The 22,752-nt window shown below is 42.0% G+C and overlaps 10 protein-coding genes across 10 annotated transcripts; 3 read left to right on the forward strand and 7 right to left on the reverse strand.

Annotated features, from left to right (window-relative positions):
- Positions 1-278: 278 nt before the first annotated feature.
- Positions 279-674, forward strand: PTH2 (Pth2p; the record flags this gene model as incomplete). The annotated part of the gene is made up of 1 exon (XM_018879936.1): positions 279-674. The coding sequence occupies one exon, from the start codon at positions 279-281 to the stop codon at positions 672-674; it is 396 nt and encodes a 131-aa protein (XP_018737805.1).
- A 121-nt stretch (positions 675-795) lies between these two features.
- On the reverse strand, positions 796-3,462 carry AWJ20_2956 (uncharacterized protein; the record flags this gene model as incomplete). The annotated part of the gene is made up of 1 exon (XM_018879937.1): positions 796-3,462. The coding sequence occupies one exon, from the start codon at positions 3,460-3,462 to the stop codon at positions 796-798; it is 2,667 nt and encodes an 888-aa protein (XP_018737806.1).
- A 483-nt stretch (positions 3,463-3,945) lies between these two features.
- ERG5 (C-22 sterol desaturase) lies at positions 3,946-5,223 on the reverse strand (the record flags this gene model as incomplete). Its single annotated transcript, XM_018879938.1, has 1 exon — positions 3,946-5,223. One exon carries the CDS (start codon positions 5,221-5,223, stop codon positions 3,946-3,948), a length of 1,278 nt encoding a protein of 425 aa, XP_018737807.1.
- Positions 5,224-7,641: 2,418 nt separating this feature from the next.
- ANP1 (Anp1p) lies at positions 7,642-8,925 on the reverse strand (the record flags this gene model as incomplete). The annotated part of the gene is made up of 1 exon (XM_018879939.1): positions 7,642-8,925. One exon carries the CDS (start codon positions 8,923-8,925, stop codon positions 7,642-7,644), a length of 1,284 nt encoding a protein of 427 aa, XP_018737808.1.
- A 999-nt stretch (positions 8,926-9,924) lies between these two features.
- Positions 9,925-11,136, forward strand: RPN14 (Rpn14p; the record flags this gene model as incomplete). Its single annotated transcript, XM_018879940.1, has 1 exon — positions 9,925-11,136. One exon carries the CDS (start codon positions 9,925-9,927, stop codon positions 11,134-11,136), a length of 1,212 nt encoding a protein of 403 aa, XP_018737809.1.
- A 109-nt stretch (positions 11,137-11,245) lies between these two features.
- On the reverse strand, positions 11,246-13,176 carry VMA2 (H(+)-transporting V1 sector ATPase subunit B; the record flags this gene model as incomplete). Its single annotated transcript, XM_018879942.1, has 2 exons — positions 11,246-12,762; positions 13,134-13,176. The coding sequence occupies 2 exons, from the start codon at positions 13,174-13,176 to the stop codon at positions 11,246-11,248; spliced, it is 1,560 nt and encodes a 519-aa protein (XP_018737810.1).
- A 401-nt stretch (positions 13,177-13,577) lies between these two features.
- On the reverse strand, positions 13,578-15,593 carry AWJ20_2961 (uncharacterized protein; the record flags this gene model as incomplete). Its single annotated transcript, XM_018879943.1, has 1 exon — positions 13,578-15,593. The coding sequence occupies one exon, from the start codon at positions 15,591-15,593 to the stop codon at positions 13,578-13,580; it is 2,016 nt and encodes a 671-aa protein (XP_018737811.1).
- Positions 15,594-16,051: 458 nt separating this feature from the next.
- RHB1 (putative GTPase RHB1) lies at positions 16,052-16,606 on the reverse strand (the record flags this gene model as incomplete). The annotated part of the gene is made up of 1 exon (XM_018879944.1): positions 16,052-16,606. One exon carries the CDS (start codon positions 16,604-16,606, stop codon positions 16,052-16,054), a length of 555 nt encoding a protein of 184 aa, XP_018737812.1.
- Positions 16,607-19,977: 3,371 nt separating this feature from the next.
- ACH1 (Ach1p) lies at positions 19,978-21,543 on the forward strand (the record flags this gene model as incomplete). Its single annotated transcript, XM_018879945.1, has 1 exon — positions 19,978-21,543. The coding sequence occupies one exon, from the start codon at positions 19,978-19,980 to the stop codon at positions 21,541-21,543; it is 1,566 nt and encodes a 521-aa protein (XP_018737813.1).
- A 40-nt stretch (positions 21,544-21,583) lies between these two features.
- On the reverse strand, positions 21,584-22,540 carry AWJ20_2964 (uncharacterized protein; the record flags this gene model as incomplete). The annotated part of the gene is made up of 1 exon (XM_018879946.1): positions 21,584-22,540. One exon carries the CDS (start codon positions 22,538-22,540, stop codon positions 21,584-21,586), a length of 957 nt encoding a protein of 318 aa, XP_018737814.1.
- Positions 22,541-22,752: the final 212 nt, after the last annotated feature.

The following is a 22,752-nucleotide window of genomic DNA, read 5'->3' on the forward strand; positions in this document are numbered from 1 at the left end:
TTTTAAATTACAGTAGTTAGCAATTGTTAATTATTTTGTAAATTTGACGGTTTGAAGTCTTGGGTGCTCATGTGAAGTTGAACGTCAGCCGCTTCAATTATTTTCCTGGATCACGGACTTCGTACATGTCAGGATTAAACCTGTCGTCAATCATAACTATTATGGCTGTTTTGTTGAACTCTTGTTCCCATCTCTCGTTCGCCGTGTACATCGGTCTGGCAGCCATTAGCGGTTATTTATTGGGGAGTTATTTTACCACAGAACCGAACTGCGAGTGTATGGAAGGGGATGCTGCTGAGGGATCATTTGCCGATTCTAACGAAGAATGTAAGATGGTTTTAGTAGTCCGTACTGATTTACAAATGGGTAAAGGTAAAGCTGCTGCCCAGTGTGCACATGCTGCTGTTGCCTGCTATGAGTCAGTTTCCAAAACAAATCCCAAGCTTTTAGCAAGGTGGAGAAGAACTGGGCAGGCTAAAGTCACATTACAGTCCAAGAGCGAGGACGAAATGCTACTCCTACAGGGAATTGCAGCAAGCAAAGGAATTACAGCCAAGGTTATTCATGATGCTGGTAGAACTCAAATAGCAGCCGGATCAATGACAGTTTTAGGTGTTGGACCAGCACCCAAATCTGCTATAGACGAGGTAACTGGCCATCTGAAGCTGTACTAGACGCTCTGTAAGAAGTTATTATTTAAGAATTCAAATTCCCATTTCATGTTTAATAATAATATTAAAAGTTGTCATTATCATTACTTCGTTACAATATGTACATAGATTTAATTTTTGATTTTTACAGGCCCAAGACGAGTAAACCATCCACAGGCGTAAGCTCGATTATTTCCGTGCATAAAACGGTATCGCCCGAGCTCACAGAGCTATCGGGATAAAGAACCACGTCAACCAAGAGGTTCAAATCATGACAATAAGCAATAGCCATATCTGGAAACTGAGCATCTTCAACAATCTCACATCGGAAAATATAATAATTATTAGACACCCGTAGTTCATCTTCTAGTCGGCGGAGAGCATTGTATCGCTTCAATTTTTCATAGAAGTAAGTTACCAGATCTCTTTGCGCATATATTTGACTTTCCATATACGCAGAACTGATTTCCTTATTACGTAATAAGTTTCTGTTAAGAACTGCCTCGTCGTCATTATTTGTGACCATATTCTTTCGTTGAAGATGCTCCCGTAGTACCCACTGAGAGTACAAACTCAGAGTATCTTCGAATGGACTGCCTATATGGACATAAGCATCAGCAATACCAAGTCCCGCATATGGACCAGGAAACTTGGATATCCGTTCGTTGGTGAGAAAGCTTTCTGCCAGAATTCTATCGCTCGTAGATATACTTCCTTTTGATCTACGTTCTTTACAATAGCGGTGCATCTCACCGGTCTGACCCCGTCCTTGTCTAAGGTACGGTAATGGGAGTTGGTTAAGCGCACCAAAATTCCCCACCAAAATACCAGTTAGAATTCTTGATTCTCTAATGATATCCCTCAACGTGAAATCAAGTTTTGATTGGCTGCTGTCAATTTCAACTGGATAATACGATCTACTGGACATCGGGAAATCAAAAACCGACCCATTGTTTATTCTGCTCCAGAATGTATTCTCCAATAAACTGCAAATTGATCTAATTCGTAACACATGTTCTCGGGACAAGCCATGGTTGTGATCTCTAACGATATCGCTAGTCACTATTAACCCATCATCAGACGGAAGGTGAACATCTGTCTGAAGCTTTTTAGGAATATAAGTCTGAGTGACTTCACAGGAGGTATGTTCCAATAAGTCAGCATCAAGAGACGGTATATTCACAGATACCGTCCATGATTTAGTCAAACAATCTTCTCGGAACGCGTCAACAAATGTTTTAGGAAACAAACTCTGCACACCAAATGGGGCAATCCAAGATTTGCCGATTTTCATCAATGTCTTAACGGCTGGCTCGTCCTGCTGCAATACTGAAGTGAAATCGGGGAAGTGAATAAAAAATTTAAAAGTGCCCGCTGAAGTTTTTTCAAGAGAAAACCCGATGTCCTTCTCACCACCTAGACGGTAAACCGGTAACTTTTCCCAAGTTATTCTATTCTCAAAAAAGCCCTTTGGTCTTCTGTGCTTCTTGAATTGCCTTTCAAAAATTTTATGCAAATCATTTTGCTTACTGTCTGAGGACCATGCCAGTCCACCTTTCACAGAAAATGGTTCATCCTTAACAGACGCACCGGCTTCACTCAGCAATTTATGAACACTAGAGGGCGAACTTAACCAAATTTCAGAATCTCGTTCACGGTACAATTTGGAGAGAATTGATCGAACGGCATCAGAAAGGCGTGGATCGGGGGAGATTACGTATGATTGCAAGAATGTTATTATAGGAGACAGGCCGCTTGGCGTTGGCATGCTATCAGTATGTTGAGAGAGATTAGGTTTGACAGGAGTTAAGAGAAGCTCCTTGAATGCATTGATATACGAGCTTAATTCCTGGTCAGTGAGGTAGTGCATAATCTTAACAATCGCATCGAATGCCCTTTCTGAGACTGCAACTACCGGTGAATCTACCGATAACCGCGCAAATCGTAAATTGTTTCCACATGCGCTAAGATAAGTCGCAAGTCTTAATGATATCTGAGATATTGGCGATGGATTCACTTTTCGTTCTAAGGCATTTCGACTGGCTGATATCATGTTACGCGTGATATATTCCAGATTGGTTGCTTGCAAAGTATCTGGTTGAGCTAGATATGCATAAACTGGCTGTAAATAGGGAGAAAGTAAAGGCACAAGAGCCAATGCATCCTTGATAACAATATTCATAAAATGCATATAAATATCTTTTGATTCTGGAATGCTAGTATACTGAGACAATTTACTAGGGGTAATTAACCCACGCAGAATCAAAGTTAATTTGCTGGACAATGAGTGTGACGAACATTTAAGGGACAACCTGAAATATGCCCCGTCAACTGATAGAACATCGGCCATTGTTGCCGAATCGTCTACAGCTAGGATCATGCCAAAGGTCGTATGTCCATCTCTAGAGCACACTTCTACCATGTCACCAGGCAGTACGTCAGTTCTATAACATTCAGAACCAATGAAAGAAGTCACTGATACAGACCCTATAGAACGGTTTATAACAGCCTCACTCTCGATTTGTTTGAAGAGCTTTTGTCCTGCATCAGTTGAAGGTTCGAGGTCAAAACCATTGGTCTCAGAAATTTCTGAGTAATATGCCAATGAAGGAATTGTATTTTTTGGTCGACCAGTATATATTTGGTCCATTGATAACTTATGACCGTCCAAGAGGTCTTGAGTTGATAGCTTCCGTTGGTGCCTAGCTTTTATCCCTCTTGAGGGCAGAGGATTAAAACGTATAAACTCGTTAGAGCCCTCAGAATTATCATCCCCATCAGATTCGAACGTGATCTCTGCATCCGGTGACATATGTGGTACCTGCGATATTGCCCTTGGCGGTCTATTTTCAACTGGTTTAACAGAAGAGTGGCTTCCTACAGGCAGCTGAGACCTGCTAGAAATGCCTATTGAAAGAAGACATTTCGACTGGTAACTCCAGCCAGGCTTGACTGTATTTTTAAAAGAACTATGCGATATCGGCCATACTACCCTGGTAGAGCACAGTCTCTGCCGTCCCAGTCCTATTACCATTCCATTAAAACATATATTATTGACAATACTTAGTTAGCTTTGCATATAATTTTGTGGTTAGACATGGATGGCATCTGAAGCGGCTTATGCGGCGCTCAGATCTCACTCATACTTTACTATAGTACGCATCTCTCCTGACTGATTTCTTACAGATTGTGTTAGTAGAAGAGCCAGCTAAGGTGGGGTGCTCTATATAAGTTGATGGCCACGAATAAATAGTATAACATTTAGAATAAACTTAATAAATTACGTATAGTTCACTCAAGCAGGGGTAAAAATAGCACGAACGCCATTAGCTACGCTGCTCGTCAAAGAACTATTGTTAAGTAGCTTGCTATTGAGCTGGTCAGGCGCTAGGTTGATATCCTTGAATGTTTGGAGCACTCTTACCACAGTGTATGAAGTTTCAGTCAAAGCAAACTGCTGACCAAGACAGATACGCGGTCCACCATTGAAGGGAAGGAAATCCCAGTTGTGAATTTTACCCTCAGACCAACGTTCCGGACGGAATTCTTCAGCGTCCTCACCCCAATACTTGGGATTGCGATGCAACGCGTAGACTGAATATACAATTTGAGTACCTTTCTCCACAAACACAGGCTGAGATTCATCAGGGCCACCGCCGACAGGGAGAATAGTATCGCGAACAGCACTTCTAAAGTTAAGAGGTACAATCGGATTCAATCGAAGCACTTCATTGATAACATGGTTAAGATAAGTGCATCTTTTCAATGATTCAAAAGTAAGGTTGTCGATTTCGGTTCCAAACTCCTCAAGTACGACTTCACGAAGTTTGTTCAAAACGCGCTTATCTCGTGCAAGATAGTATGTGATATATGAGAGAAGGGATGCAGTAGTATCACGGCCAGCCAAAAGAATATTGAACGATTGATCACGAATTATAGTAGCATCTCTAGTCTCCTTTGTAAGCTCCTCAATAAAAATATATCTGCCTTCTTCCTTCTTTTCATCAGCAGTTCGTAAGGCTCTTCTAACAAAATAATCAACGAAAGCTTTGCAAGTTTTTACTCCGCTAATGAATTTTCTTCCAGAAAACAACCAGTAAAAGTAGCCAGCTTGAGAACGTAAAGCGAGAACAGTAAGGCAGTAGTTAAAAGAGTCGGCGAAATCAGCGGCAGACACAGGTGCACTACTTCCAGCAGTGGGATTCATGTCTCTTGATTCGTTGTTAAGAGAATTACATGACTCGCCAAACAAAAACTCGGTAGCAGTATCGAGCGTCAAGTTATGGAAAAGCTTTTGGGCATCAAAGTACTGACCAGTTTGGCTCTTCTCCTTGAAAATGGTCAATAGGGTCGAGACGTGGTCATTGAGAGATTCAAGCTGAGAAACCTGTTCTCTAGAAAATTGAGGTCTCAACATAGCACGGGAATGCTTCCATCCTGATCCGCTCAAAGTAAAAATACCGTCACCAAGAAGAGGAAGGAATTGCTTATAACGTAGACCAAGACTATAGTCTTTGAAATTGGTGGCCAGAATCGCTTTAATATTTTCAGGGTGAATGGTAAGGATATTCATTTGAAAGTTTACTTGGCCCCGCATAGTCTCGCGACCGGAATTGCGAATAATCTCTTGGTTTACCTCGAGCAGCCGGAACTCATTTTTTGCCCTGACCAATCTAATGAAAGCAGGAATTCCAAATGGCCTGTCGAGTTTTGTAGGCACAATTCCGCAATTGTGTTTTTTGGATTCTCGCTCGTAGTGGTACACTACTAATTTTTCGCGTACGAGGAGCACGAAAAAAGCGATGGCAATTAAACCAAGGCCCTTGAGAGCTAGAGACAACATGTCGATTTAACGTTGATCCGAAAAACAAGGTCAACTTAGCACACAGTATCAATCTGATAGTAAGCTTGAAGAGAAACGAATGGGAAATATATTTTCAGGATTGGTATCTTCACTACTATATGATAAAATCCTAATGTGTGAATTTACTATTTTGTTTCTTCTCCAGATAAGCTATTAGCCGGATATTGGTGGTGCGATGCCTATGCTTATATATGGCGCAGTTCTGATTGATTATCCCCACGATCAACCCATCTGTTCGATTATCTATTTCGTGCCCTTGCATATTCGGACATAATCTAGTCCGCATCGACGCTGCAAATCCGTGCTATATCTGGCATGCTCCAAAACATTACTTTCAGAACTGTCTGGCATAATAGCAGGCTCGGCAAAAAACTGCACACACAGACAGATTCATAGTGAGAAGTATTATTGTTCTAATTATTTAGTTTAAACTGTTGATATATACTTGATTTATTGGCCCTTGTATTTTCGCGATAGTGTTGCGATAGAGTAGAACTGGGAGCACGCTGCGACACCGGCATATAAATAGTCCTTGATCAGCCACAATGGCTAGAAAGGTTCAACGAGACCGCTTTAGCTTTACCCCACTTTACCCAGATGCCCAAATGGTTAAGAGTTAAAGAGGGTCTATCTTCGATGCGTAGACATATTCTTTATCCAGAAAGTTGACATGTGCAATGGTCGGGTGAAAATTACTATCCATCACGGACCGAAGTTATATCAAACTGAAACCTTATAGCAAAACATTTCACAAATTTCACCAAATACAGAATTGAACATGATTGTTATGCTATAAAGTGTTTGTTGCCTCTTGGGGTTTGAGCTGACATTTCACACATTCGGATAGATTCTCATAGCCGAATAAATTTCTGTGATCTCGTCGCTCTGTATCAGAGTAATCTTTCACGGATAGATACCTTTCCGCAGGGTTTATCAGGTCTATCCCCGCATTAACGCCTGATACCCCACACGATACGACACTTTTACAGTATCCACATAAAATTTAGTAATGAAATTTAATCAAAAAGTAGGAATCAAGGGCCATGAATTAGATTATGTTGCTTGAGATATAACCTAGAAATATAACGAGTCACGACTGGAAGAGTCAAGGAGTCCGAGGAGTACTTCTTTTTTCAATGACTTAGATTCTAGAATCAAGCCTGCAGAAAGCCGTTCTAGATGAGCCACGTGATTAGTGATTGATTCAACTTTAGATGTTTCATGTTGTATGAGATTCGGGATAAAACCAACCCGTAATAGAGAATATGCTGACACCTCCCGAGTCATTTGGATGTGTAGAGGAAAACATTTACCGGTGTTCTTCAATAAATCATGTCAACCTGCAATTTATCAAAACTTTGGGCCTGGGTGTTATCATATCACTGAATGCTGACCGCCCTTCAAAACTGCTGAGGAATTATTCGTTGGAAAATAATATTGAACTGGTTCATTTAGGCATTCAGCCATGGAGGTCAGCCTCGGATTGGAGGCTACTGGGGAAAGAGATTCTACAGGATAGTTTGACGTATATCTTGGACAAAAGAAATCACCCAATTCTCATTATGGACGGAACCAATGCCTTTGTAGGCATTCTCCGACATATTCAAAAATGGACTTATTCTTCAATTGTTGCCGAATATCGTGTCTTTGCCGGGGCAAAAGCCCATTATATGACAGAGATATTTCTTGAAATGGTTGATTTGAAATGTATTTCCCATGAAGAAGCAGCCCAGCGCCGTAAGAGCATTGAGCGTGAACAGTACCGTCGGAAGTCCTTGCCAGGCCTCACTACTTCAACTTCTTCCTCCACACAGTCTGCATCTGCAAAAACCCGCCCTTCACATCCCCACAGCGCGGAGATTGTGCTACACACACCGCCAGAAGATGTGCTGCCAGACTGGTTCATCCGGCAGCGCTCTCTCTGGTAACGTCGAATGTGGGCTTTAAACATTCCACATTTAGTATCTGGGGCCCCACTCCAAAACCCCTTTACTCCTGCTTTAAAGGGGTAGATAGGATCAGGTCCGACTAAAACTGGACATACATGCTGGTTCTAAAATTGCATAACCACCTTAGTGAGTATTGTAATCATTATTATTTATTGTCTGTATTAAATTATGAATCTGCTTAGTGATTGGACTTCTCGTCGGTGTCAATGTGCCAAACAACGTAGTTGGGTAGTCCAATGACACGGTATCCAGCACGTTTGGCCATTTTGGCGAATCCCTCTGTCTCGACTTGGTTCTCAAATGGCATCGAAGGGAAAATAACACCTGAACGATGGACATCGGCCTTGACCACAATATTGACACCACCAACACCATCAAGCTCAATTTCTTCGTCATTGTTATATCGCCAATCACCCATTCTTGCCAAATAATTACGGCCAGTGTCATAATGAGTTTTGTACCCCTCAACAATAACGTCATCTTTCGAAAGGGAAGCAGCTAATTTAAGACCCTTCTGAGATTCAACCCACGAATTGTAATCAAAACGACCCTCAATATCCCTACCATCTACATATCTGTGGAACCAGATATTTGGCACAATGATATCAGTATCATGCTTAACAAGATCTTCGATAATGGTGTCAGCACATTCAACAATATCAACATCACGCCACATAACCCACGAATGTGTAGGCTTCAAGGCCGAGGAGAGCAAGTAGTTACGTGCTCTGGCCATGTTTTTACGACGAGGAGCTTGGTGCTCAAATTTGTGACGCTCCTGTACATCAACATTGTCCAATGCATTATAGCCAAAATCCTTCTGGAAGATGTCTACATGGTTAAATGGATTAGATCCGGACTGGATATTTGCAATCTCACTGGAAAGAATAGCCAAAGTCTCATCCGAGGTGTCAGAAATAAGAAATCCTAAATCAATTAGATCATGAGGATATGACAAGGCCATTAATAGCTCAAAGTATTTGCTAAGATACCGACTGGCATCTCTTAATGGAGTAAGAATCAACACTCGTTCTCTGTTATTGATAGCATCCTTAGTGGACACAATGGTATTAAGGTTGTGTAGAGTGATGGAAGAGCTGTTGTTCTTCTCTTTTATTGAAAGTGGTTTATGCGTATTGAACTCGACTGGGGTAGGCGAGTTTCGGTGCCAGTCTGAATATGAATTGACATTCATCTCGAAAGGTGTCATTGCTGGTCCAAAACAGTGGAATTTATCAGCATGTGATCTTCCAGTTGAAATCGATGATAACAACAACCAACTAACTATACCAGCTATAGTAAGATACAAAAGCCGGCCCTTGGTGAGATAGGACCGGAAGATGTCCGGTAACTCCTTGGCAGACGGTAGTTTGGATGTATATTCTGAAACGTTCAGCTTCTCCAATTTTGCTTTGGCTGCCAAAGCATCATATGAGTTTGAAAGTGATTTGTATGAGACCATGATATTTGATTAGCAGATGCGCCCTGTACTTCTAGCAATTATCTCTCTTACACTTTGAATGCAATCGCCTAGTATGTATGCCTCTCTCCAAATTATGATTTCTGCTTGATTCCACCCAAATATGAGCTTCAATAGTCGCACTTGTGCTCGTTGTAATCAAGCTGAAAGATCTAATCTCTAGCTTCTTGTGCTGTATATAGGTTGGTTGCTGCCTCAACTGTGTGGCTCGCTCTCTCTTTTTGCTTGGCACTTGCGCTCTTGTATAACTACACAAGTAAGATCCCCAACTCGATTTCCAGTCTAGCTCTTTATATTTGAGTGAAAGACCTAGATTTCAACTTCAAAACGCAACTTTTCAGGTGCGGCCTTTCTCTGTCGTTATTGTCAAAGCGCGTTTTGGAGCCTCGCCTGTTTATAATTAGGTTGTCTCCCTGCAGGTGAAAAATCTGTATGCCTATTAAACTAGCGAGGCTCCGCGTCTAACAGTAACTGCTATCCCTGTCACAATATGACCATAAAATTAGAAATATATTTCCATTAGCGAGTGTATATTCAGCTCCTCGGGAATCGCTGGTTTCTATCTACTTTCGTCAGCAAACTAACTTAATTTAATAATTGATAATTATTTTATTACCCTTTTCTGGGTCCGGGTCTGGAAACGACTGGAACAAAGCAAGAGGCTATGCTCAATTTATTACCACTGAAGCAAAATATCCACTGCTATTTATTTTCTTAGAAAAACTGTTAGTGTTGACTATGATTCTTTAGCTTTCAAAAAAAAAAGGTCGGGGTCGATTATCGATAGTCTGAAACGGCCGTCAATCGCTAGAGTGCCGATCTGGGTATCTTACTTGCGTATGCAGCTATCTCCACCCCCTGAAAATTCTGGGTGTCTAACGGCATAAGCGTCACATTTTGTAATGATTAGGTCCTGCGAACGAACTAAACTTGACACAAGGTGAGGTGGTGAGTGAAGGACTAAATAGTAATCCCGCTATCATGGCAATTCCCAGGATCACGATCCAGAGCTCTGCATTAGATGTCATATCTGATGTTGAATCCAAGAAAATAGCCCATGACTCGTTTTGGGTGAGTTGGGACGATATATCGAACGACATTGAGGTGTATCAAATAAATGGCGAAAGTTTGGTATTGAGGAGCACTGGTGCAATTGAAATCAAGAAGCATGGCAATCGTCAATTGTCAGCTACCTACGAGCATACCACATCGGCAGTGATTGAATTCCCTTCGAAGAAATTTCCAAATTATCAATCCTCTCAACCACTGTCTCATATACCATCTGCTATAACTACAATTGATGTGGCCTCCAGGGGTGACTTATTACTAGTAGGCACTTCCAGAGGAGAGTTGACGGTTTTGTCAGCCCAAGATAGGGGAACTGTTATTCGAAAATTGAAGGGCCATTTAATGCATACTACTAAAGCCAAGTTTTTTCCTTCGGGACAAGCTGCTGTGTCTATTGGTAGTGATTTCCAGATCAAGATATGGAATATAGTCGATGGATCTAATCCAAGAACATTGACTGGCCATAAGGGTCATATTACAGATATAGGAATTATTGAAAGAGGTAGAAACATTGTCTCCAGTTCTAAAGACGCGACTGTAAAACTATGGGAAGTTGGCAGTGCCAAAGAAATTTCTTCTTTTGATGCTGGCTCTGCTGTAAATGCATTAGCAATATTAGGTGGACCCTCAATCTTCGAAGATGTCGCAGCTCTTAAATTTGGAGTTGATAACAAAACAATTGCAATTGGTCTAGAGACAGAGAGTATTGTCAGCTCGTGGGACCTTCGCACTTCAGCTGAAGCTTTCAAACTTAGTGTTCCCGCACCTACAACTTCAATTGCATCTCATCAGGAAAATACACTTGTCACGGGTCATAGTACGGGTGAGGTTTGTAGCTGGGACGTTAGAAACCCATCATCTGCTCTCTCGTGCGTAAATCTGTCTTCGTCCACATCTTCTGCATCTGCCATTACCTCCTTGTCTGTTTCTTCTGACTCTGTTGTATTCTCTACTGAAGGCGAAACTGATGTTTACAAACTTAACCTTTCGACAACCAATAACTTTGACCTCTCCTCTGCATCTACTACCTATTTAGCGGGTGGCTCAGATCCTGTAACCTCGATTGTTCAAAACGCATCGACTGTATTTATGGCCGGCAAAAATAGTAGTATTTGGGCGTATTAGAGGAACCTTAATAAAGTCCCCCAGTCGTTAAACCAGACTGGTCATAAAAAAAAAAAAAAAGGGTGTATGAACACAATGATTTATTTATTATATAACGAAATAGCAAAGTTTAAGTTTCGATGAGATTAGTCTCCTCTTCATCCTCATCGGCAGCCTCATCAGCAGTATCTCTGGTGCCCTTGGTTGACGATCTGTCATAGAATTCATCAAGGATCTTGGGAGAGATACGGTTAAGAAGCTCCTTGGGATAGATACGGAGCAACGACCAAGCTTGATCAAGAGATTCGAAAATTGTACGGTTCTCGTAGTTGCCCTGGGCAATAAATGTCTTTTCGAACTTCTCCAAAAACTCCAAGGAAAGCTTGTCCTCCGTGGACAGGGCCTCTTCACCAACGACAGCCTTCATAGCAGCAGCATCACGACCAATAGCATACTTGGCATATAATTGATTGGACACATCACCATGGTCCTTACGGGTCATACCTTCACCAATAGCAGCCTTCATCAGACGCGAAAGGGATGGCAGAACGTTAATAGGTGGATAGATACCTCTGTTGTGTAGTTGACGATCGATACTGATCTGACCCTCGGTAATATAACCAGTCAAATCAGGAATTGGATGGGTAATATCATCATTAGGCATGGTAAGAATAGGGATTTGAGTAATCGAACCGTTACGACCCTCGACACGACCGGCACGCTCGTAAATGGTAGACAAATCTGTATACATGTAACCAGGATAACCACGTCTACCGGGCACTTCTTCACGGGCAGCAGAAACCTCACGAAGAGCATCTGCATAAGAAGACATATCAGTCAAAATAGTCAAGACGTGACGCTCGGTTTGATAAGCCAAATATTCTGCAGTTGTAAGAGCCAAACGAGGAGTAATGATTCTCTCAATAGTGGGATCATTAGCCAAGTTAAGGAACAAGGAAACTCGCTCTAAAGAGCCATTCTCTTCGAAATCTTGCTTGAAGAAACGAGAAGTTTCCAAGTTGACACCCATTGCAGCAAACACAATGGAGAAATTGTCCTCATGACCATCATGGACATCCTTAGTAGGACGAACTAAAGAAGCTTGACGACAAATCTGAGCAGCAATTTCATTATGAGGCAAACCAGAAGCAGAGAAAATAGGAATCTTTTGACCACGAGCAATCGAGTTCATTGTATCAATGGCGGAAATACCAGTAGAAATCATTTCTTCAGGATAGATACGAGAAAAGGGGTTAATGGGCGATCCGTTAATATCGAGATAGTCTTCGGCAAGAACTTTAGGACCATTGTCAATAGCTCTACCAGAACCATCGAAAACACGACCAAGAACGTCTTCTGAGACGGGAATTTTCAAATTCTGTCCTGTGAATTCAACCTTCGTCTTTTTAACGTCGATACCAGAAGTACCCTCGAAAACTTGGACAATGGCACGGTCTCCCTTGACTTCAAGGACTTGACCGGCTCTGTTAGTGCCATCTGGCAAAGTCAGGTTAACAATTTCGTTGAAACGAGGAAACTTGACATTTTCCAAGATAACCAAAGGACCATTGACACCGGCTACTGTATTATAAGTGATACGGGGCTTAATTCTGAAATCCTGGGTGACTGCCTGCTTGTTGAGCTCGTCTGGTACAATCTGTTAGTACTCTAGTCATTTCGATTAATTCTCAAATTTTTGAACAGTTCTATGTTTTAACTTCAGTCTAAGGCTCTGACCCTTTTTTTTTTCCTCGCCGTCCTACCATCGAGAACTTCAGTTACTAGATCACCACGAGCACAGACCAAAACGTTGAATTGCTACTACAAGAACTTCTGACCCAGTTTCCCCAACCGCTAACTGGTAAGAGTCTGTCAGAGTCGTTCAATATTCGTTGGTTGACCTCGGCGTAACTACTAACAGAATCTGGGGGTACTGGAGATATTGTCAATTCCGAAGCAGTCTAGATGGACCACATGAACCAATTTTCAAACTTTAGAATATCAATTGTATAACTTACAGAGCTCTTTGTCGCTCAAATGGGCCTCGGTCTTAACAGCCATGGTTGCAATGCGTGGTTATTGTATCGGTCTCGAACAACGGCTGTATCGATGGTGGTGAAGATAGGAGGATGCCTATCACCAACCAATGAACCAAATCGTAAGCTAGAGATGCTATGATGCGGCGTGCCCTAACCCACACACGAGGTAAAATCTCAGTAATCGGTGTAGGAGGACGATCCCAAAGCCCTGCGTCTCAAGAAGACGGCTGTACTCGATATCTCAGAAATTCCTCCCTGTTAGTAGTCATTACTAAGAATTCGAACACTGACTTGATTCAACAGGACAGTGCAATATTATCGGGTTCTGAAAGCACGATGAGAGACGAAAAACTGGGATAAGATCCCAGCATATCAGTCATAAAAGTACATAATAAATAAATAAAAAAGTGTCATAAGTGACGTTCACAATCCGTGTGAAAGAGTTGGAGCGTTGAGTGGAGATACTCGAGCTGAACCAGTCGACGGTACTATCTCAATTGGATTCGGAGTTGGTGCATTTGAGACATTGTCACCACCTTGATCCGCAGAGAGATCAACTACAGAATCCAGAATCGCATCTTTCTCTATCAGATTCCACTCGGCAGATCCACCGCTGATATCTAGATACATTTGAGACACAATGTAGTCTTTCACTGAAAAGAGGTCTGGCATGAATGACTCTGTTGTACTATTCCGGTTCTGTGGTTGCGGCGCTCTATGCTGGAACGACTCTGGTTGAGTTGTGACAGCTTGTTGAGATGAGGGAACCCCTTCGGCAGGATTCTGGGGTGATGTTGAAGAGGGTAGTGTGTGTACTCGTTCAGAAGAAGATTCCAAACGAATACCTGCGATAAGTGCCACAGTTCGGTTAACCTGGACAATGTCTTCTACAAGGCTAATATGTACACCCCTGCTATACAAAATCGCAGCAGTATTTATTGCAAGCATAGCCAGTGCTTCTGCATAGGCTTCGAACTCAAGATGCTTATCCTTGGCAAATGATAGTATTGGTTGTGTGATGTCAAGCCGAAGTTTCTCTTTGCCAGGACGCGAGATTCTATAATATCCGGTATGAGTTTGAGTTATTTCATAGGGTAAACGAATATCCAGGTAGTATGCTAAAAGGTGACATAGTGACGCTAACCTTTCCAAGGCAGAATTCACTGTCACATGCGAATAATGAGCTAGAATTGAAAGATCTGGCACAATGTTAAAACCAAGTACAAGATCATATTGCCTTGAAAAAGCGAATGGAGGACTACGAGCCTGAAACTCATCTTTTTGATCTGCTGGTTCGGTTCGTATCACCTCGCTCTCCAAGTGGTCTACACCGATCCGCTCTGGGAATTTTCCAGTTGAATGACTGCGATCGGTTTTAAGACTTGGTCTGTTTGACTTTTTCTCATTCTTTTTATCACGTACAGATTTCAGTAACCTGTCGCGTCTCCTGCGAACCTTTCGAATTACAAACAACGAACAGACATCACGAAGTAGTTTAGTCTTTAGAGTATCCATAGATGCAACTAAATTTCTTGAGCTTTCAGTTCTGTCCGAAATATGCTCGTTAATGCAATCCTTCTGCTTATTATACAGTTCAGTTGACTGCTGTCTAGCCGTTGTAATGCGGTTTTTTCGTTCTTCGTTTAGGGCTTTAAGTTGACTTATTCGTGAATTTAATACTTCAATAGATTCTTTTGTAGTCCAGATAACCTCATTAACCTTTTGTAGGTGAGATTGTCGGTCACGTAGTCGAGCTACCAGTAAGTTCGTCCAATTGTGATTTGTAAGTTTAGTGCCCGATCTAGCAGAGATTCCACTACTTTTCTCAATTTCGTGTCTATCTTTATCAACTTCTTTTTCTGGTCCCTCGTCTTCTTTCCAAATTGGTGGATACATCGGTTTATAATCAATTTTGTCGTACCAGAGACCGTTATTTATAACCTCATTGATATCACTTCTCAGAGTGGCGACTTCGGTCAGCACATTTATTACACTGATTCGATGGCCCAATGTCGAATATGAGGCACAAGATCCGCAAAAAAAAACCTTTTTGCCCCTGGGTCCAACATCTCCGGGGGCACTCTCACATATGCCACATTTGTAACCTGAGGTAGTAGATACCATGGATATAGTAGATGCATTGGAAGTCTTCGTCATAGATATTGGCTCACCAGTTCTAGAGCCGGAAGAAATACCATCAACATTAGTAGTGCCATTACTTTTCTCAGTTCCAGTGGAATCGCCATGACTCTTTCTACTGCCATGTTCTTTGACACTAGAAACAACCTCGCCAAAACCTGGATCGGAGCCAGCAGTTAAATCGGGTTCACCAGAACCAGGCGACTCAGGCATTTTGCACACAAAGCGGCATTCATACCAGCCAAAGAAAATGAATAAGGTGATATCAAATTGACTGTAGAGAAGCAGCAGCATCATCATCTCTTATCGTTACTTTGATAACAAATATCCTTACCCACAATCAGTCTACATTGCACGTGATAGTTCTCCTCTAGATCAGCCGCGGAATTCATCTCATGCAGTGTTTGAGCGGTATATGATCTCTCCGCAAACGGCGAGCGACGGCCCTCCGCCATCGGGCTGCGGATATTATTCAACCAAGTGAATCTGCCTTCCATCCTGATTCAGGACGTTTGGAAGTAGTCGAAACAGTCAGGGTCTCGAGCAAGACACCAGACCCTTTGGGCCATGTATAGCAAGAGCTTATTGGGGCTGTGCTATGGCTCACAAAACGGTCAGACAGTGACTAACCGTCAAAAGCGGCCGTAGAGTTAATGGACAAGTAAGCAAATGTTGAATATTAGTGGCATATAAACCTAAGTAGACAAATAAATAACGTCATAGGAGATCAAGGTAAACAGCTGAGTTCACTGACCAGCTTAGCATATAACACACTTAGACTTGTCGTCAGTAGGAGTGGTGTGCTCAATCTCGGCAATGAGAGTTGCAAATGCTTTGTCGATATTGCTGTTAGTCTTAGCAGAAGTCTCAACAAATGGAATATTCAGTGATTGGGCAAGTTGTTGGCCTTCTTGTGTGGAAATTTGGCGATGGCTCTCATCAGTATCACTTTTGTTGCCAACAATAACCATTGGTAAGGAGTCAGTACCAGTAGCATTCAAAATCTTATCTCTAATAATAGGGATCATTTCAAAGGAAGCTCGCGAGGTAACTGCGTATACAAGCATATACCCATGAATTCCGATTAATAATTTCTGGCTCATGATGCTGAATTCATCTTGACCAGCTGTATCGATGATCTCGGTGGTATACTCTATTCCATTGTGAGTAATAGGCTTCGAAAATTGGTTTTCAATGGTTGGGTAGTATGATTCAACAAAATGCTTTTCCACGAATTGGACAGTAACTGTAGACTTTCCCACAGCACTGGCTCCAACAATAGCGATCTTGCGTGCTCTTTCAGGAGAAGTCATGTTGTATGCGGAAATGTTCTTAGTACTGATAAAATGAAAGCAGTGGAATTCAAGAAGAAAGAGACTTCAAAATGAGATATTGAAAGAAGGTGTGTGAACACTATGAATGCGATAACAAAGATGGTCGATAAAAAAGTTCGTGGATGCCGGTGTGCCGTTTCACTGCAACTAAAGACAATCCTAATATCGTTTAAGTTATCGATAGGGTTAGTTCCGAGCACAAATTCAGCAAAAAAACTATCCTCCAAAAGACCGTCTTGGGACTGTGGATTTTGGAGCTTTGTTGTAATTGTGTTTTTAAGAGACAGGTCGTCAGCAGGTGGTGATGTGTGCCTGCGATGTAAGACCTTATGAAATAAGCTACTGAATTTATGGACCTAGAATCAACAACTAGAACCACAAGAACGAATCAAAAGTCAGAAATTAAATATCAAATATCAGAAAGAGGCCGATTCTATGAACAGGAGCAATCTGTGAAAGGAAAAATCAAAAATTCTAAAAGAAAACAACAAAAACGAACACAAAATCGTAGATGGCACAAAATCCCACGATTTACAACTCTCTTACTAAACGGTAAAAGAAGCCTTTTCCCTATTGTTTGCTTTTTTTCCAACGGCTGTGCGCCAGGAAAGATGTACGTTTTGAGACTGGAAAACCGGGCGATCATGTCCCGTACTGCCGTACTTTTAGCTACTGCACGGCTTGAACGTTTTCAGATGCCCGACTCGTGGGGGTTACCCAGGCTTTCCAACTCAACTGATTCAACAAAGTTCAAATTTGTTTTTTTTCCTTGGGTCATATTTTTTATAACAGAATCACTAGCTTGTGGAATAATAGGGTGAATGACACTGTGAGGGACTGTTCATCTGAACTCTAACTGGGCTTCACCAAATAGCAAGGCTCATCATAAGATCATCTGTTGAGTGGGTCGTGCTCGCCTGGCGGTACTGCCAGCCGCTTAATCGACCGCATGTCTTTTACTTTCCGATGATGACCTTGCAGAAAAGTGCGGCAGATGTCCCATTTCCAGGATCAGTATACTGATGCGAAGCCTGCAGCCCACTGAAGAAGTTGTAATGCTATTCAGAGCTGGGTTTGTTCTGGTGACAACTCCATGCTTCGTCCAAACTATATATGTTTATTAGATGCTGGCTGTATTGGCTCTTGTCGTTGTCGAATTTTGGCAAAAATCTGTCTCAAGGCTGATGTTCATCGTAGTTAGGATGAACTGATAGTTTAGAGACTATGTAAACTATATATCAATCTCAAGCGAGTACTCCAAGTAAATTTTTTGTTAAAGAGCATATTACAAGTCTGGCCTGCACACAGAATGTTTTCCAGCAGAACTTTATTTAAATGAAAAGTAAACTGGCTAAATATCTCACTGAAGTTATCAGATCAGTAATACAAGTTGCTCACTGGACCCTGCATTCAAAAGATAAGGGTTAGGTAAAATATCTGATCTGCTTCCCGCCTAAGACATTCGGAATAATATATATAGTATCCCAGTGGTTTATAATTTCTTCCAGCAAACTGTCGTGCTATGAGAATAAGTAAAGCTACTAACAGAAATGGAATGGGTTCCATATACAAATATCAAGGTCACACCGAAAGAACCGCTGGGTAAGAAACGATCTTAGCCGCCATCGAAAACCTGCCCCTCTCAGGTTCTCCGCAAACTAGATTAATAAGAGATGGGAAGCCAATGACAAAGAGCAAAGACACCACAGCTGTCACGGAATACGTTATTTTGGGTTATCGTAGGCGTCGTAGGCGCCCATGTTCGCGGAATACCCCGCAATGTAAATCATGATCTTCAGCATGTATATGTTAGATAGGGAATTACCGGTATATTCGCGCCAGGCGATAACTATGGGCGAATAGCAGTCGCCTATAATTCAATTACTACCTCACCTAAAGTTAGAAATCGGCTGTAGAAACTTTATAGTTTGACGAAAGCTGAAGTAGAGTTGACACTCCTCCACAAGTAACTAGCCTTTGGTATGAGAAATCGTGACGGTATAACTTGCTCACACATGATTCAACAAGGCGGGAGTTATAAGAGCCGATACAATTTTTTATTTGAGTAGTTTGACCGGGCCGAGAAACTGTTCAGCCGCAATGCAGTGACATATGACATGACGGGCGCTAGAAGTACCTGGTGATATCCGGTCTTATTCCGGCATAGCATATCGCAGCACGAGGTCCAAGTCCAGCAAATCATCGCCCATCAGGTACTTTACTTGAAAATGAGCGCTTATTGTTTTTTAGAATTACTTACTAAAAATGACTATTATTTCACGGGCCGACTGCGGTCCCGGAATCGCTCCGCCATAACAGAGACAGAATGAAACACGTTTCGAGATCACTGTTGCCTAATAGTTAATAGCTAAGAGTCAGTTGAGAGCCAATACAAGCACCGGGAAGTTTTGGCAACGGTCCATTCCAATCAAGGCACATGCCGCCCATACCAAGGGGTCCAGAGCGTGTACGGGCCTATTGCGGACTTATCTCCATCTCTATTGTAACATCCCGTCGTCCGACAGGAGCTTCACATCTCCAACTTGCGTGCATCGAGGCTGCATTTCATGTCTCATGCATGAGGCAGTGTTCCGCTATTAGCTATCCCCAGACCATAGACTGTTGCAATCTGGACAATTTGGTTATTTCTCTGATATCAAGATTGCTCCACAAAATCTGAGATACCGGTTAGTAGTTTGATCTATCAGCAAGTTAGTGGGAAAAAAAAAATTAAAACCTAGTATAGCGTTAGATATAATATGACAGATTCTCTAGGTAACGGATATTAATGTTACTTGGCCGCGGGCAGAAGTCCCACCTGACCATATCCCGGGCTACATGAGGCCGTTTTGTATATATTGATAATAATAATAGTATCATCAATTAGGCTTTTTAGAATCCCCGTATCCCCATATCATTACGTGATAGACAGCGTCGCCGGGTTAACCGGTTGATCAGTGCATACTGAGATTAGGCCCATTTACAAAGAACACAGAAAAAGCAACTATTTGTTGGAAAAATATATTGTCCGAAAGCAGATCAGCGCTGGACTCAACAAAGCAAAGCCAATCAGTTGTTTAAATGAGCCACTGCTTGTGTCTATTCAATTTATATAAATTTGGATTCTACCCCGGATATTAAACCAGGTTTTTTGTTTCAGTTTGTTTGTGATATATTTTGTTTACGCCTTCATTTAAAATTTTTTTTTAGCTTCTCACTAACTAGTTGGCCATTGATCTCTTTGTTACAGACCAATTATTCTCTTGATTCGATTGCATTATATATTCCCTTGACCGCGTTCCTTCTCAATCACTCCTAAGAAAACAACAATAATCTACTGATCAATAATTATGAGCGCTCTTCTCAAATCTCGTATTAGAAACAAAGCTCTGTTGTCAAAGCTCAGATCACCTGAAGAGCTGATCCCATATTTCAAGAATGGTCAGTACCTGGGATGGTCTGGCTTCACAGGTGTTGGTGGACCCAAAGTCGTTCCTAAGGCTTTAGCTAAGCATGTGGAGGCCAACAACCTCCAGGGTAAACTGGGGTTTAACTTGTTTGTAGGTGCTTCTGCTGATGTTGATATAGAATCCAAGTGGGCTGAGCTTGGAATGCTTCTGCGAAGATCACCTCATCAAGTGGGCAAGCCTATTGAAAAAAGTATCAATGCTGGTAAGACACACTTCTTTGACAAGCACTTGTCCATGTGGCCACAGGATTTGACCTACGGATACTACACAAGATTCAAGGAGAATGATTTATTGGACATTTCAATTATTGAAGCCACTGCTATCACCGAGGATGGAGGTGTCATTCTTGGACCATCTGTCGGAGGTACCCCCGAACTTGTCTCAACCTCGGAGAAAGTTATCATTGAATTAAATACCGCGCTTCCTTCTTTTGAAGGTTTACATGATATCAACATGCCAGTGGCACCCCCATACCGTGAGCCATATCCAGTAACAACAGTAAAGGACAGATTTGGTACTTCAGCCCTTCCCATTGATCCATCCAAGATTCTTGCTATTGTCGAATCTGACGCCAAGGATACTGTCCCTGAAAACACTCCTTCTGATGCCATGTCAAGGGCTATTGCTGACCACCTGGTTGAATTCTTTCAACATGAAGTCAAGCTCGGTCGTATGCCAGAGAACTTGCACCCATTACAATCTGGAATTGGCAATATTGCCAATGCTGTCGTAGAGGGTCTTGCTGACGCATCTTTCACTAACCTCAATGTTTGGACCGAGGTCTTGCAAGACTCATTCCTCGACTTTTTTGAGTCTGGAAAGCTTGAATTTGCTACTGCTACATCTATCAGACTTACTCCCGGCGGATTCAAACGTTTTTTCAGTAACTGGGATACCTTCTCCAAGCAACTCCTTCTCAGATCACAGGCGATTTCTAACCATCCCGAACTTATCCGTAGATTGGGTGTCATTGCCATGAACACTCCTGTGGAGGTGGATATTTATGGACATGCCAATTCGACCAATGTTTCTGGCTCAAGAATGCTACACGGTATTGGAGGTTCTGGTGATTTCCTGAGAAATGCCAAACTCTCCATTATGCACACTCCCTCAGCTAGAGCAACCAAGACCGACCCCTTTGGCTTGTCTACCGTAATTCCCTTTGCAACTCATGTTGATCACACTGAACACGACCTTGATATTCTTGTTACTGAACAGGGTTTGGCTGATTTGAGAGGATTATCCCCCCGTGAGAGATCGAGAGAGATTGTCAAGAAGTGTGCTCACCCTGTCTACCAGCCAATTCTCAACGAATACCTAGATAGAGCAGAGTTTGCTATGGCTAAGAAGAAGGCTCTGCACGAGCCCCACATCCTCAGAGACGCTTTCAAGCTCCACCTAAACTTGGAAGAGAAGGGCACCATGAGAATCGATAGCTGGGAATAAATAATTCATGTAATATAATAGATACTCTGCATTTTTCATGTTACTGGCCCTCGTAGTTTATGAACCGGTGAAAGTTCTCTTCGATATTCTTTGAACCATCCTCTAACTTCCACCCGTAGTGGTCACATATCCTATTGAGTGATGCCAGTATATAAGAGTCCATAGTATCACCCGCCTGAAAATAATCCGACTCAGATAATACATTTGCAGGTGGTACTTGGGAAAGTAGTTTATCTGCTCTTTCTTTGGTATTGATATTTACTAGGGTAGAACATGATACAAACACTCTAGTCTTCAGAGCCTTTGATTTCAACCAAGTACTAGCCAAAAACTCAGCACTCCCTGAGTATGAATGTAAACAGATGTTCGAGGTGTTTTCGGGTCTTCCTAACCGTTTCACAATTGAACTATAGACAGCATTATGACAGTTAACACCGTGTACAGATACTGACCTTTGCAATTCGGCAGCAATCTCAAGTATGCTCTCGAAAATGGCGGTTTGGTGTTCCAGGTCCACTCTATACTGACTCAATTTCTTTTTTGGAGTTTCTGCTGATGGATCATCTATTTGATTCGTCTCCGGAAGTCTGAAGGATTTGTCCAGTCCTATCTCTCCTACTAGTGCATGTGGGTGTTTTATTAGTAAACTGCGAATCTTTTGTAGATGTGAGTCTAGCGAATGCGGAGCGGGTAGCATATCAATGAACTCTTTCGGCGGTACGGGGTTTAGCACTTTCTGATAATGCTCTTGTTTAGAGCTTGGTTCAGAGCCAATATAGAGTCTGTGGCTATACCAAGGGTGATATCCAAAAGCTGGGATAACCTTCTCTGGATATAAAGATGCCGTTGAATCCACCAGGTCTATATCTTCGAGGTTTGTGGACATGAGGACCAATTTTGATGCCTTCATAGAGCTGATCAAATCCAACCTTTGAGGACGCTCAGTCGGGTGACAGTGTGCATCTAAAAGCACTATATTGTTAAAATTATCTTCCATTATTTGACCTAGATAGTTCCGCTGATTGTTTATCATCCACAAGTCATCCTGGAGTGATCATCTGCAACTGGCAATATATTGTCACGTGAAGACATTAGTCATGAAGAGCCCTGAAGAAAAAAAGGTAGGATCCTTTTTTATCTGCCAAACTCTCTTCACTGGAAAAAAGAATTCATCAAAGAAACTTGTGAAAGGTTAAGCAGGATTCCGGC

Source organism: Sugiyamaella lignohabitans, chromosome B (assembly GCF_001640025.1).
Source record: "Sugiyamaella lignohabitans strain CBS 10342 chromosome B, complete sequence".
NCBI lineage: Eukaryota > Fungi > Ascomycota > Dipodascomycetes > Dipodascales > Trichomonascaceae > Sugiyamaella > Sugiyamaella lignohabitans.